Here is a 16,346-nt window from a genome sequence, read left to right as displayed (position 1 = left end):
ATCCCTCAACTTGGAACCGGTCGGTCGTCTCGAGAGAGGACACGCGACGCGCGAGGCGTTTGCGTATAAACTGTTGTTTTCGGGTCTTTAACTCGTTCCCCCTACCATCCGTCCACGGTAACTATCAATCGATTATAAACCGCGGCCGCTCGATAGCAATTTTCCCGTCGAGGCTGAAACGTAATTAGCTCCGTCGGTGATTCGCGAAACCGCACACGATGCGGGATAGCCTAGGCTTCCGGTATTTCCGTTTCCACGCCGATATTAATTCACCGCGGCTCCCGTCAACGTTATCGGGACAAAAAATCAACGACGTAGAAAATATTTTGCGCGCGAAACATCCCCCGACGCGTTCGAGCGCAATTTGTTCATAAAGCCGAAGAACCACCGTACCCGTAGAACGAACGGTCCACCGAATCGCTGCGCAACGTCGATATTCCGATACGATTCGGGGCTGCTTTCGTCGGAAATTGCGTATTTGCCCGAAAAATCCTAATTCGATCGCGCGTCAGTTTTACTCGCGCCGATGGTAAATTACGATATCGGCTAGCCAGGGTGTTTCTCGTCGATCTTGCCGTTTCCTCCAGCTTCGTTGGTAGAACGAGTCGAAACGAGTAACACGGTATCGCGGCAACGCGAACCATTTTAATCTCGTTTGATCGGACAATTTCAATCTACATTTTCGATTTATTTTCGCGCGTGGAATCACCTCCCGATTCTAGCCGTCTCTTGGCGGTCCTCGTTCCTCGGTTAGACGCGGCAGGTATATTGCGTGTCGCAACAATTTTTTCTCCCGCTACCGTCGCTGTTGAATTTCACACCCTTTCGAGCACCCTCGGTGCCATAGCGAGTCGCAAAGTGCGCCGAAGCACCTACTGAAATCCTCCCGCCACCGCAACGTTTAACCGCTCTTGTCACGCGATTAATATATAACGGTACAAATTTTCACCGCTTCCTAATATCGACCGTGCCCCCATCCCCTCCTCTCCACCGTCAACGACCCCTTTCCTTCCACTGAGTTTCGAGAAAAATATAGCGCCGCGCGCCATAAATCAACGTGACTTTTGGCACCGACGACTATTCATGGTTGATCCGAACGTATGTACGTACCTACGCTCGTGCCGCTAACGCTGGCTCCGCTAGCGCGAGCTATAAATACGATCCCGACACGGCCACGAAACCTGGGAAAAATTTCGCATTTTCACGCGGCCCGCGTTCGCGATTCGACGCGACCGAAGGAAAACGACAATGTTCGAACGAAAACGTAGGTCGCCCCGAAACGCCCGCTACGACCCCGCCAAAAGTACAAGCAATCGAATCGACGCGCGACAGACATTTTACGTACGAGCTTTCGTTCGATGAAACCTATCTATGGTTTTCTCTTTACGCTTACCCAAAGAAAAACGCTCGAGAAAGATATTTGTGAAACTTTGCGACCATCGAACGATTTACGATGGACGATTTCTTTGCGAAACGAGACGTTGTTTCTACGAATAATATTTCCGCGCGTCGTTCTCGAAATCGGGAAAACATCGCGTCCTTGTACGCGGACGAAAGATAATCCGGAAACATTTGGCACGCGGAAAGGAGAAAACAATGAAATCGATGCTATCTCGTCCTCTTTCGTTATCGTTCGTTTCCGTTAGTGCTAATACGTCGAACGTGCTCGATGAAATTGACCACGAGCCATTGATTCGTACTCTCTCCGTGGTCGCCGATACGCGTATCGTGGCCGAGCACGAGCGAGAAGATAATATCGAGGGACCTCGTTGATCAAAGTTTCGCGATTCCGGTTAATCCGTGCTCGAGCCTGTTACTACGGTTCCGCGCTTACCTCGGATTATCGAGACTCCGGCGTAGAAGGTAAAATGAAAAAAAAACAACGGCCGCCGCGGCTCGAAGAACGCAAACAACGGATAAGTATCGAGATACGAAGCATGGAAATGTTGTCGCGGAAAAAGAGCAAGAGAAATTGCACCCGTTTAAAGTGGCGCTCTCCTCTTCAGAATCGCTTAGCCGCGATAAGAATGGAAGACGGCCGAGAGCCGCTCGGTTCTGAAGATCATCTTTGGGACGCAAAGACGCTTTCCGGAAGAACAAAAGACGACGAACGACGGTTCGAGTTTCCTCCTCGCTATTTTTTACCCTTCTCGACGAAATGGCCGTCTTCCTTTCGGAACGCGATAGTCACCACCCACCGATCCAGCGAACAACCGGATTCAATTGGCTGTTCGAGGCTACAAGTATCGCAAAGTTTGAACGCGAATTTTTCGCGCGAGCCCCGATTGCACGCTCGCTCTTTCAACGCGATCGCGATCGCGATCTTTTCGAAACAATTTGGAAAAATATTTGTCAAAACTTTCCCGTATTTTCCTTCTCGAGTAAAACCCGCACTGCTTCCCCACACGCGGAGACGTTTTTTAAAAGTTGGTAAAAATTTCGTATTTGCGTCTGGCAAGCACGTATTCCCCGCAGTGTGTACCCGTTCCTTTGTACCCCCGTTAAGAGGGAAGGAGAGAGGTCGAAAATAAAAGTACAGCCTGAAAAATCCACGACGAGTTCCGTTCCATTATTTAAATCGCTATAAACGAGTGCACGAGTATACTCGAGATAAGAAAAACTCCTCCCCGATTATTTTCGCCGGCGTATAAACGTCGCCGCGACGGAATATAAGACTCGCGGTCTCTCCTCGCCCGGAAATGCTTCCTCGCGGAAATTCCGAACCCGTTTTTCCACCGTGTAACCAACCGTGAAAGTATAGCCGAGGAACACGAAACTGCGGTTTCGCGTCTGGCGATTTCCCAGCTTTTTATCCCGGCGAGCATTCGAGAATTATTCAAGAATCGTTCGAGACGATCGAGAGAGGAACGATCGAACGAGATCGCCGAGGGAAGGAACGATTTTCCAAATATTTTCGACGTTTCGTATCGTCGTTTGAACCTTGCAAAAAGTGACTCCCTCTTCCAGAAACGTGACGAGTATTCGTACTGTTTGCGAGACGACTCGACCACGGATCGAAAACACCGAACCCGGAAACCGACGAACGTCTGGAGAAGGTTCGACCGGAGGACTTAAAAATTGCTCGTATCGGGGTGTTATCGGTCCCGGAGGTCACCGAATTACCGTCGTTCGTACGACCGAGCGACCATTCGCGATACCAGAAACGAACGAGCTGCTCGCTGTAATCACAAGGCAGCCGAGTTAATTCGGTTAATTTGAGGAGGATTTATGGCAGCCACGGTGCACCCGGGTAACGCAAGGTCGATGTCCGGTTTCAGTGGTAACGAACGGTCGGATCGCTAACGAACGAGTCGAACGGAACCCGGCCGAGACCAGCGGATATCGCTGACGAAAAAAACATCGAGAATACAATATAGTTTGCTTGTACGACGGTTTCGGTCGCGCGAGACGCTTCGAGCACCTGTCCGTGTCGGTACGGTGCAAATACCTGCTCGAGATACCCAATAGGTCCGACGTATCCCCGTGCCCTTCGTCCGAACGAAAATGTATCGATCGTGACGGAACTCCGTAGAGGGTGTCCGATAAATCCTCGAACGAACGAGAATCGCGCAACCACTCCGAAGCAACGGTATTTACTCGCTGGCCGTACCGCCGTGTCGAATTTACCGAATATCTCCTACGTCCAAGCTTTCGAAACCGGGAACCGTGGCAAACGTGTCTTTCGAATTTTCCATCGACCGTTTGCATCGAAACGACCGATCTGGCTTATTTTCGGTTCCCCGTGGCAACGCGCACGGTGCAGAACTACGCTCGCCGGACGATTCGAAGCACTCGGAGCCTTTCGATTGTTTCATCGATGTACCTTTCGCGCGATACGAACGGAAATACGTGTTTACTTTTCTAATCACCGTGCCGCGTATACCAACAACCTGTTAAAAAATTGAATCGCGCGCGGGAACACCTCGAAATACCTCGAGTACCATCGAGAACCGAGCGCACGTCGATGCGACATTTCCCATTCTAGCGCTCGGTTCTAGAATCTCGTTGTCGACCCGTTTGTACTTACTCCTGGAACACCGTGTACATATATTTGGGTCAAACACCGCGCATTGCTCGAGTGTGTACGACCGAGCGGTTAGTATACTAACCAGCCGTCCAATTCTGACCGAGGAGGTCTGGTTAATGCACACGAACCGTAAGTGGCCGTTATCTCGATCGTCTTTTTGGTCGGTAACGTGGCCAACGAGACGTTGTCGTTGCTCGACTCCTCGTTTCCGAGAGCGGGCGTCGAAAGACGACACCTTTCGAACGTTGAAATATCCTCGCTCGTCGCTCTTCGCCGAAAGTGAACCAAAACCCGAAGACGAACGCGCACGTTCGAGAAAACATTCGTCTCGAGCTCGCATCCCGTTGCCGTCCGAGGAAAATTACATTCATCGCCATTCGCGATCGTAATCGTCTCGGTAATGCCGCGTACCGCGTAACCGATCTACCCGAAGGACGGATTCGGACGGCACGAATAACGTTGACCCATTTCTTTCCGCTAAAATGTCTCGAGTTTCGAAAACTTGGCCACCGTTCTCGAAAACGTCGTATATATGCAAATGAAAACGCATAACTCAAAGGGATAGCGACGAAACAGAGGTTAAAAAGAAACGCATTCGACCTGCAACTAATAACGAATTCGAGTCAAGGCGAAACACGGTACAACATAGAGGCAATAAAAGAATCTTTTGGCACGGAGGGACGTGTTGAATTCTAATCGAGATAGCCGGGGGACAGATTCAACTGGCACGCGCGATTCCATGCAGAATCTGGCCGCGGGTTCTACCGAGGACCGAAAGAACCGGCCAGGCCAGCAAACTTTGGCCATGCGTCACGTTTCCCGGACCGCACTGTCGCCGTTTAAAACCTTGCAAATTGAATCCTCGGAGACTCGTCTAACGAGGTCCGCAGCGTCGCGAGATACGCGAGATACGCGAGACGCGCGAAACGGGCGAGACCGGTTTCTTAATTAACGGTCCCGATGGTAAATAGACGTCCGCACCAGCGAACGAGCAAGGAATCGCGCTACGCCTTTCGGAATTTTCGCTCGCGCAGAAATTTCAATTTCGGTCGATACGATGTCGACGCGCGGATTCGATTTCCGCGTCGAATCGAAAAGAATTCAATTGTACGCGAGAAATGATTTCAATCGACGTCGTAACTTTTGCGAAAACGCTACGGGGAAAACTGCAACGACGAGCCGAGTCGTCGATAGTCCTAAAATACAACACGCTCCGACTCAACGACTGCCCCCGACGCTATAATTCTTTCAAAAGGTTGAACCTCGTTGAAATTCAAGAAGAGATATTCCCGTTGTTTACGAACCGCAGATCCCGTCCAGGGTGCACGCGAGGTAAAGCAGCTCGCGAAAGCTCGGACTTTGAATTTCGAGAAGAACAACGATTCGTCCGTGCGTTCTCGCGCGGACAAGGAAATCGGTGATCCTTTTTACGATTAACGATGCGATTCGAACGATACCGTTGCACGAAATTCGAAATGCGTTGTCTGGCGCAACCGACTCGACGAGCGAATCGGAAATCTTTCTTCCTCCGAAAATACGAGGCTCGTGACACATCTTTTCGTCCCGCCACTCAAACACCTGCCGCGCGAGTACGAAATCATTAAAAGAGACGATTCGCGGTTCCGAATCGTCGAGCATCAATACCCGCGTAATTAGTAACCGCGGCCGCGCATAATTAACAGGAACGAAAGCGTCTTTCGGCCGCGTTTGTGTGTCACGAGCTCCGAGTTGGCGCGCATCGAAATTCCGTTTCACTCGCGGGACAAACGTACACTCGTTGCTACAATTTCTTACAATTGATGCGTTCAATTGTATTTCGTCCGTGCTCCGTTGATGCAGCGTTTAAACGCAACGGATCAAATCGGTGAAAGAGTCGATAAGTCGATGCTGCGACTTTTCGAATAAGGTTGATCTTCGAATCTATCGCGGATTCTATCAACCGAGCTGTCACCGAGCTTCGTTCCGTACACTCGTTCGAAAGGAAAAAATCGATTCGAGGATTCCCGTCGGTCGATTTTACGAACGACGAGACCAGATTCGAACTAATTCTTCGCGACGAACTCGAGCCGGCGGTCGCGTTGGCCGATCCCGTGAAAAAATAATAAAAATGCGCTAAAAATCGTACGAAATCGCGTTTCGTTCCCAACGAAGGCCGATTCTCTCGAATCGAAATCGCTTACCCGTCCGGAGAAAGAGTTCGAACTTCCGAAGCAATTTATCCGGAAGTCCGCGTCGATATCGCGAGATTTAAAACGGTTTAATACGTTCCAGGGTGGTGGTGCCGATAGCGTCGTTCCTCTTTGAAATTTCCGGGAAGTTTGCCACGGATTCGAGGTTCGTTCTTCTCCGTTTCGACGGGATATTGCCTCGCAGCAATTACTCCCGCGTCGCGTCGCGTCACGTCGCAGCGTACGATGTCGTAACTTACGGTTACGCGGTGGTTTCGACGCGACAACGTACACGCGGAATTCGCGATCGCTCGAAAGATTGGAATCCTCCGAGCGATTTCGAATGATTCCTCGCTCATTCTACAAAGCTGCGGAGAGTTGAACCACGCGCAACGAAACTCGCGAGACGACAGCGATTTCGAACGAACGAGTGCCGCTCTTCCATCGGAATCCGATAGTTTTATCGGCATCGTTCGTTTTGAAAGCCGAGCATCGCGGTGAAAGTAAGTTTTCGATGAAAATTAATTGGAAAGAGCGGGTAAGGAATCGGTTCGCGGGGACCTTGAGCGGCCGGTCGATCGCGCTCGAAGGAACCCTCCTAACAGCGTTCGCCTCCGATAGATTTTCGGACGGTAGCTCGCGAGCTCGAGCTCCGGAACGTTTTGCGACTCGGGCGTCTCCAAGATCGATACGAAACTGGCTACCTACCGACTTGTACCGTCCCGCTCGATTAAACGAAACAAATAACTGACAATTATCGGGACATAACGGACGCATACGTGCTCGCGCGTAACTGTAATCCCGATTCTATCGAGTATTTACGTGTCGTTTCGCGCACAGAGAGCGGTTCATCGTGAAAATGAAATTGCTTATACCACGCCTCGCGTTCAAATACGTACTTTCGTAAACAAAATTGGCCAGTCGATATCGAATTCCGATAAGGCGCATCGCATCGTATCGCATCGCATCGCATCGCATCGCATCGCATCGCATCGCATCGCACCTATAATTAATGGACGGTTCAAAATAACGCGCCGAGCTACGAAAAAAGCAATCGTCCCGTCTAATCCCGTAATTAAATCGTTCGAGCGCGATGAAATTAGACGGTTGCGATTGATCCGGTACTCGTTCGGAGCGCTGATTTCTTTCCCGACTCGTCGAATACGATGTACGGTCGGAAGACCCGCGAAACTGTCGATAATTTGCCGCTAATTTTCATCGAACGCAACGTATTAAACGAAAGGTACGTTGTTCCTTCTAAACGCGATCGAGGTACGAGTGGAGAGCCGAGTTTCTCGTCGTTGCATCGATTGCCTCGGAAATGCTTGAAATTCGTCGTTTCGCTCGCGTCACGGGTAAAGAGGGAAACTTTTTCGAGAAGCAACGGTGAAAAATCAACTCGGAGAATATCGAAGAGCGGTCGGTGAATCCCACGGGCGAGAATCCGTGCTCGTACGAACTCAGGGAGAAAATTGGCCACGATTCTGTGGACTGGGTGACGATTCTGGTCCGGAGACGACGCGACGGAGTCAAGTCGTACGGAAGCAGGAAAGGATTACGGATCGCAAAGGCGGTCTTGGATGCGAACGAGACGACAGCAATTCGACGCCGCGCTACCGAAACGACGCTCGGTCCTTTGCGGAGAATACCAGTAACGGTGTTCCGGTTTCCGCGTTATCCTTTTTAACGAGATATCGCGCGTCTCGTTTGCCAGTGGTTAAATTTCGCGGGTACCCCGTTCGGTGGAAATTCGGAAAAAGAAATTGGCCATCGGAGATGCTCGTTCACGGGAAAGGCGTTCTCGTCCGTCGCGAGGACAGAGGTCTCTCATCGATGACGCAGGTCGTAGAGAATTCTCGCGAATCGATCGCCGAGAAAAGTATTTCGTTCGAACGTTGCACGTACTGTACGCGGCTGGTCGCACCAGCGACGAAACGTCGAAGCTCGAGACGGTATCGACCGTAGCCGTGAAACTCGAAATCCTCGATCGAGATAATTTCTCGTTAACGAACCGTTAAAGGGGAATTTCGGTCCTGTACGAAGTCGCGAAACACTTGTAGCGTAGGCCCGCTCCGCTACGGATCCACCGAGCGAAGAACGAAGGTTCGAGGTACGCGAAGCGTGCCGTTATTTCGGTCGTTAACCCGTTGGTCTTCCCTGGCATCCCTTTGCGAGTACGAGAACCCGGTCGCGTGTAAGAAACTTCTCGCACGCAAATGGCGGGCTAGGTTTTTCGGACGGAACTTTCCACGCGATCGAACCCGAAACGCGATTCCAATTTTTGGCCTCGACCGCAGCTGACGGTGATCCGAAAACGACGATTCGTTCGCGGTTACCATCGAGTACCCGGTGTCCCCGCCGGAGAGAACTTTATTCGTTTTTATTCGGTGAAACCGAAACGCGGCTTCGTGGCGCGTTTCTTCTTCCAGTTCTTCTTCTCCTTCTTCTTCTTTTCGAACATCGACGGAAGACGTTAAAACGGTCCGTATCCGACGGACCGGACACTTTTTCTTCGAATGGTAAAGCGCAAACCGCAAAGCGCAAGGCGCAAAACGCAAAGCGTAAAGCGTGTAAGCGTAAAGCGTAAAACGCGAAGCTCGTATTGAAGCGTGGCGTCGTCGCGTCGCCATAGTTACCGAAAACAAGTTACGTCGGTTACAGGATGACCTAATATTTATCAGAAAGCAAGTAGGTCTCGCGGAGGAGGTTGAATGGAAGAGAGGAGCATTGTCAACGGTGCAGGGAACGATGCCGGTTTTCTCTCCGGAGCGCGCATCGCGTCGTGTTTGCTCTCCTCGCGAGCTAAACCCTTGGAGGATGGAGAGCAGGAAGGTTTTTAATCGCGGTAACACGCGCTCGCTCCGGGAGGGCGACGCGGTGGCGCGGTGGCGCGGTGGCGCGGTGGCGCGGTGGCGCGGTGGCACGGTGGCGCGGAGTGGCGCGGAGTGGCGCGGAGTGGCGCGGAGTGGCTCGCAGCCACGGTTATCGGGGGAGGGCTGAATTTCTATGCGGCCCGTTTGCGAAAGTGGCGGACCGGGAAGCGAGGATGCATTGTCGGGTGGGTGCAGCGGTGCCGGGAAAAAACACACGCCGCGGCGCGATGTACCGCGGAACCGTTGAAAACGAGGCGAAAGGGAAACAAAGCGGTCGGCCGATGGTTGTCCGCGCGGAGTTTTCAAGATCGACAATGGCCGGATGCAACGATCCGGCCGAACGGGATTCCCGCAAACGATCCAAAGATCCTGGAGAACCTTTTTGTTCTCCGCGGAGCCATTGCGGACGGTTATCGGTTTCGCTCGAAACGGTTCCGATAGCCGGCCCGATGCCACGACCGCGATAAATAATTTCGTTGGATCGGGAGCGTACGGGTTACGCGGGGAACGGAACTCTTCGTCTGCTCGCAAAAACAACGCTTCGCTCTCGAGTGTTCTTTTACGCGCTCTCTTTGCGATTTTATTAGCCGCCGGTCCTCTTTGATCGGATCGCGAGCAACCGGACGAGCGGAATCGATACCGCGCGTTAAAAGAAGACGTTCGTTTCGCCTCGTTGCGGCTAGTTATTTTCAACGGAAGCCAGACCCGAGATTTTCACACCTCGCGCGCGATTACGAAGCCAACGCGCGTTTCCAGGGTCGGCCAAGGGTACTCGGGCGCCGTGCGAAAAGAAAATCCTCGAATATTTCGCTCGAGACAACGTCCGTCCTTTTCGATTCTGCTGGCCTTTCCTCGCGATACTTGAGAAAATTCTCCTCCTCCGTTCGAAACGGTCGAAGAACGCCGCTCGCAAAGTTTCGGCCGTTTCCGCGTAGTTTCGAGGAAACGGTGAAGCAACCGTGATTTCGATGAAACTACAGGTGTGCGGAGCGGCCAAAACCGGGAGCGGTGACGCGTCATTTTTAGGTGCGGCCTGTTGCTTTTAATCCGAGCGTAGCTCGAACGCTCGTAGACAGCCCCATTTTTGTCTTATCGCGTGTTACGGAGTCCTGTCGACGGTGCTCGAAATTGGCTCGCTGTTTCGTTGCCAAGTGTGCGGCCCCCACCTTGAGCGACGCGTTACGCGAGCGTATCGACGAACGAGCCGACGGTTACAGAGGTCGATACGGTGGGAGATTCGGCCCGATCTCGTTGCGGTTCCCGATGCTGTAATTGCGCGTAATTTATCGCGTTGGAGCGGCAGACTGCGGTCGCCCCGTCAGAGAACGTGGAAGAAAGCCGACTGGCCGAGCGAAAGAACGCGGTTCAATTTACCACGACCTACGATCAGGGTACCTTGTATCGCGATACCGTTTAACGGAACACGGATCGCGTTTTATTCCCGATCGAGCAGTCCCCGATGCAAACTGTCCTCATCGAGATACGGATCGCGCACCTATCTACGTCACCCCCGTGGTTTAGCGAATTCGCTTTCTCGCGAGGCGATCGTTGCCTTCGATTTCGAGAAACTTGCGGAATGTTTCGTTTAAATCGCATCGCACGGCATGCTGCGTACGGTAGATAGGTAGGTAGGTAGGTAGGTAGGTAGGTAGGTAGGTAGGCAGGTAAGTAGGTACGTAGCGATATTCGTTATCTCGGTATTCGAGCTTGGCCGCGTAATTTCGCAAAGACGGTACCGGTTTCTGCCCGAACACGGGAGCAGAAAGAATTCTTTTCCTCGGTAGACGCGGTATCGTGGTCGATAAAGGAACGAGTCGTTGAAAAAAGCTCGAAAATGTTCGATTCTCCTGTCTTTTATGTACGCAAAGACGACGCGCGATTGTCGTAATAATCGTAATTCTATCTAAAGATCGACTAGAACGCATAGAAGACAAGCAGAAAAAGAATTGGAGCGACTCACTGATTGAGCGTCCGATCGTTGCTGCCGGTGGTCGCAGAGCCTTGAATACCGGAAGCGGCGGCAGCGGCGGAACCCGAGTCGTGATGCCTTCTGTCCTTGTGGACAATGCCCATTAATTTCATCCATGGATTGTTGGCCGCATGGGCGCCTATGCCACCGCTCTGCCACATTGCGCTCGCCAGTCTCGCTCGTTTCGCAGGAGCCCTTCCTGAGCTCCGACCGTTCCTCTATCCTGCTGCCCGGAACCGCGTCTCCGGCGTACACCGCTCTGTCCTCCCGCTGGTCGCGCGAGTTCTCCTCCTCTTCTGGATCCTGTTCGCGATCCTGTTCGCGTTCCTGTTCGCGTACCTCGGTATCCTCGTCTCGGCGATCACTGTGTTCGATGCGCGGCTCACCGGGAACCGAAAAGTCTTGAGCGAGCAGCCTCGAGGCTAACGGGTCATCCTCGAGAAGAACGCGAGAGAGACGCAGCCGGCGATCGGCAGGGCTGGCTGGCCCTGCGTAGGTGCGAGGTGCCTTGATCGGCCCCGTAGGCTCCCAAGCCCGCCTCTCGAGCACCTCCACCATCTAATCCTTAGTTTCTTCACAAGGCTTTGCCGGCCCCGCACCCTCCGTTGCGCTTTCGGAACTCCGCTGGTTTTCGATGTGCTCCTCTTTCGCGCGTTCCCCTCCTCCGATCGATTCTTCGCGCCGGATCTGCGCCTTACGTCGTCTCACGGTCGACGCTTTTTCTTCTCCTCTTCCATTTGCTGGCTCTTCCCTTTCTCCTCTCCTCGTTCGGAAAGTTCGCGTTTCTTGTTGGCTCCGTGTCGTCTCACGTTCTCTCGGTTCGTCGCGGCTCCTGGCTGAAACACAAACGGACCGTTCAGAGAATCGGGACTTTTTCCGAAACTACGTAGGTTACGTTCCATTTCGCGGGGGTCGATCGATCGGTTTCGCGCGGGCCAACGATCGGTCGAGCCTCGTCGGATACGCGTCGCTCCTCGAAACACGGAATTTACCAACTCGATTCGAGCTTTCCGGGAAAGCCCGTCGAACCTTCCAACGGTTGACGATTAAATTCTACCGCTTCCATCGTTCCGCGATCGAAAGCCGATGAAATTGCTTTTCCTAACCGTCGACCGTGGTCGGACTTTTCGCGACGCGTACGAGCAAACGGACAAAGAGGAAGAAAATTTAGCCGAGCGTCGGTCGATCGGTCGATCGGTCGATCGGTCGGTCGGTCGGCTACGACGATCGAAATAACTCGCGCGATTTCGTTCCGTTTCCCCGATCGCTCCGAACGCGATAACGCGTTTGTATCGATGGAAAGGTAAATCGACGACGGGTTTATCGACGAGGCGCTTCCGCTCGGAAGGACACGAGTGGCGCCGATTACCCGAAAGAGCCGATTCGAGGAACGAGGCCCGAGATCGTAACCCCTGAACAATAGAAGCTGCCAAACTCGAGTTCGAGGCCACCGAGAAGAGCGGTTCGACTTATTTACGTAGGGTCGTTCGTTACGAGACGGAGCCCTCCGGAATACAAAGAAGCTATTGGCCTCTCGTGAAGAGAGTATCCATAAAATTTTCTCGCGAAGCGAAGAGCCTCTTTGAACGAGATCCTCTCGACCGGCTCGTGTAACCGCAACCGACGCCAATTATTTCCGCTCGATGAAAATCACGGGACATAATTAGCCTTCAAAGGCTTCCCCTGAATTTTCCAAATCCCAATTAAGAAGCGGTGAAATCGGATAATGGGTATCGACGAGTCGCGATCGTATCGAACGTCGGGCAAAGGGCTTTCGAGAACGGCTACGTACGCGTACGAAATCGGGGCCGCGCGTTTCGAACGGCAGATATCGATATCCCTTCAAGGTATACGGAAACCGGCCGTTTCGTTCGAAGGCGAGCCAAACGGGGAACCCTTTGGTTGTTTCGTTCGTCCTCGTCGTCGTGGCTGCTGTCCCGGGACGAAAACGTCGCGGAAGAGAACCCTCTCCGACGATCGACGACGCGATCCGCGAGATCACGGTTTTCTCGAAATTCGAGCGCCGCGTTCGATCGAAGCTTGCCGCTCGGGGCGCGAACGGTAACCGGGTTCCCGAGAAACGAATTCGTTTCTTCTCGGAATCGATGTCGTTCCTACCGCGGCCTCGTAATTCACCGGCCGATCGACCAGCGAACGCGAGAGACCGAATTTACGAGCCATCGGCGGCTCCTCTCGTTTTTCGAGCTTTCTTCGACGCGACGCGCAAACGAGAGAGCACCCGAATTTCGAACGTTGCGGCACGGAATCGCGCACTGGACGCTGGACGACCCTTATCGCGGTGTACCGCTGCTCCTACGATAAATTAAAATTCCAAGAGCTGGGCCGACGCCAAATATCTCGAGCGCGCGCGAGCAAGGCCACGGAGGGATAAAACCGCCTCTCTTCGAAGCATCGCGCGCTCGTAAAGCCACCAACGAAGAAAGAAACCGTTCCACGTCGTTCGAAAGGAAATTTACATTTTCTTTCCTCCGGCTTTTCCTCGTTCTCGAGGAAGAGAATCCGGTGACGCGGCCGCGATCGACGGTAACGTCCGAATGGAGAACAACGACGCCTTCGCGTCTCGGGGATCGTAGGTACGCGGAGCGGTCTTCGAGCGGTCTCGAGCGCCAACTCCCTCGCGAAAGTTTCCTCCACCTACCGGATTCCCCGACCGAGTTTTTTCCTCTTCCCCGACTACTCCGAAAGAGGATGCGTTATTTTTCCAGCGTAACGCGAAACGCGAGACGCGCGATCAGCGACTCGCGTCGGCCGGAACGAGACCGAACGTCCTCGTTTCTCGCGCGAATCGAGACACTGGTTCGCGAACGAGACCGAACGCGAAAAAAACGACGTTCGTTTCTTCGAAGCGTAAATCGTTCGAGGAGCCACGGTAGTCCGCGGTGACGTATTCGGACTCGTCGAAGCCCGAAATCGATTATTTCGAGGAGTCCTTTCTCTGGAGTCGCGCGACTCGCGAAGAGCGATCGAGGAACACGGAGTTCCCGGAGCCGAAGCCGAAACCTTTTCACGGTAATTTCGCGATTCGTTCGAATCTCCGTGCGAGCGGACGAATCCGCATTGCGCGTAAACGAACGATCGGTAGGAGCGCGAGCGTCGTAGGCGGGTGCTCCGGCCAATTGCGCGCATCGGTGCCACTCGCTCGACCCGACACCGATCCGGCCCGACTCCGACCACCAACGGAACAAACTTCCTCGACGCGGAAGATTTTTTGGAAACCGCGATCGCGACCGCGACTTTAGCGGAAACGCGGCTCGAGACGCGAGAGAGCTCGATCCAGCGAACGAAAGGGAGGGCAACCGGTAGCCTTCGATCGACGGAGATTACTGAAAAATTTGCTCCGTCCGTTAGGAGGACGGTCGAGGATTTCTACCAAGAAATTGGAAAACCGTCGAAACTTGGCGACCGGATAGGGTACCCGAGGTTCTCGCGTCCCAAGGTTCTTACGGTCGATAGCGTTCGAGCTTTCCGAAAGTACGCTGCGCGTCCTCTCGTTCGACGTTTCCCGATACCGTGCGTAACGTTGGATCGCCCGTCCAAAGAGACACCGAAGAGCATCGTCGGCCGGCGACGAACCGCGTTCGAACCGCGTTCGAACCGCGAGCGAACGGACGGAAAGAGGGACCGAGCGATCGACCGATTACGATCGGAACCAAGAGTGGATACGAAGCGAGCACGGGGCGAGACGATTCGCGGTGGTCGATCACCGGTTCGTTTCGAAACAGGGTCGCGAAATCGAAACGCAACCGTGACAGCGGATCGAAAAACAAACGAGAGGCAAAGTGTCGGGTTTCGGGTCGCAAACGTCCCGGAAACGTGGGGCAAACGACGCGCAAACGACGCGCAAACGACGCGCAAACGACGCGCAAACGACGCGCAAACGACGCGCAAACGGCTCTCGTGAACTCGTGGTTCTCACCTGTTCCGCGTGGCGGACCAACGCGCTCGAGGAGACGAGCGTCGAAGCGGGGAAGAGTACTCTCTGCAGTGCGCTATCCACCTCGGTGTGGGCGTCGCGAAGGAAAAAGGTGGAATCGAGGGCCGTACGAGCCACTCGTCTTCTTCGTCCTTCAGCCACCGTCACGGCGTCGCGGGCGCATCTTGCACCGCACACGAGAATACGATCAACCACGAAACGAGATTTTCACCACGTAAAACGTCTCGGTCACCCGCGTACGCTACCGAATCGTTTCGTTCCCTTCCTCGAGCCACCACCCCCACTTCCACCCGGTTGTTCACGTTCACCCTTCAACTAGACTCGCATTGGCCCGAAGCCAGCCACACGGTCGTTGTTCTCCACGATGACTGTACGTAACCACGCGCGAGTTCGATTTCGACCTTTGTCCGCCTCTCGACGCCGATCGACATTTCCGCGAGAGCTCAATGCCGATTAATCGCGGCGATAGGTCTTCGTCGTTTAGCCCGCTCGACTAACATCTACGGAATCGGTGAAACGAGTTAGAAACCTCCGTTCGATCCTTCCGCTATCTTTCTCTCGCTCTCTCACACTCTCTCTCTCTATCTATCTCTCGATCTATCTATCTCTCTCTCTCTCCGCACAGAGTATATTCAACTTCCCCCTCGAGGGGAAATCGAATACGCGAAAATGATTGGCGCGCGCGTTCGATCGAAAAAAGCCGGCCGTAGTTGGTTCGCACGGATCTCGTTCGTAGGGGATCCAAGGAGAGAAAACAACGATCCGAGACGACGCTCGAACGACGCGAGATAAGCGGGACGGAAACACGGTTCGACCGGAATCTTTTCCCACTTGAGATTCCTTTTCGAAATACGCGGAGGAAGAGTATCGATGCGCGCGTAATCCGTCGGTTGCCTACGAATATCCTGTCAACGATGCCAGACCGGACGATCGAGACCAGATGGGACGACTCTCGTTTTCAACGGCTCGCGAGACGTTTCGAAGAGCGGAAAATGTTTTCCTCTTGGAATAATTTTGATCGAAAACAAGGTTACCGATACGCGGGACTCTCTCGCGTCGTTGCGATCCCGAAACCGATGGATTCGAATCCCGGAGCGGAAAAAGAAAGAGGAAAACGGTATTCGCGGTGGTTCGAGTACCCGACCAAGTCGCGGAAAGTTTACGAGGAACGGTTCTGCGTATCGTTGAACGCGAGGGTATCGAGTGGACCGCGGTAACCGCGTTTCCGGGCATCGTCGGACACCCTTCGAGTCGATGTTTCCACGACGTTTGCCGAAGGAAAGAGTTTTCGAGGGAACCGAAGCCGCGATTCGAGGCCAGTCGTTCCGACGCTCCTCGAACGATTCTGGCCTCT

The 16,346-nt window shown here is 53.4% G+C and overlaps 1 protein-coding gene across 6 annotated transcripts in view; it reads right to left on the bottom strand.

Moving 5' to 3' along the window:
• Shaker (potassium voltage-gated channel protein Shaker) overlaps positions 1–11,326 on the bottom strand; it is a 128,648-nt gene extending 117,322 nt beyond the window's left edge. For 4 of the 6 annotated variants that reach the window (XR_012992584.1, XM_076315437.1, XM_076315440.1 and 1 more), the window contains exon 1: positions 11,029–11,326. Coding sequence is in view for 5 of the 6 variants with exons in the window: in XM_076315437.1 (XP_076171552.1) it covers positions 11,029–11,198 (170 nt within the window). In the remaining variant the exon portion in view is untranslated. The remainder of the gene's footprint in view (positions 1–11,028) is intronic. The other 2 variants (XM_076315436.1, XM_076315438.1) reach the window with 2 other exon arrangements.
• Positions 11,327–16,346: the final 5,020 nt, after the last annotated feature.

Source organism: Ptiloglossa arizonensis, chromosome 6, assembly GCF_051014685.1.
Source record: "Ptiloglossa arizonensis isolate GNS036 chromosome 6, iyPtiAriz1_principal, whole genome shotgun sequence".
Classification (NCBI taxonomy): domain Eukaryota; kingdom Metazoa; phylum Arthropoda; class Insecta; order Hymenoptera; family Colletidae; genus Ptiloglossa; species Ptiloglossa arizonensis.
Note: the sequence above shows the minus strand (reverse complement) of the source record. Positions and strands in the feature narration are given on the sequence as shown.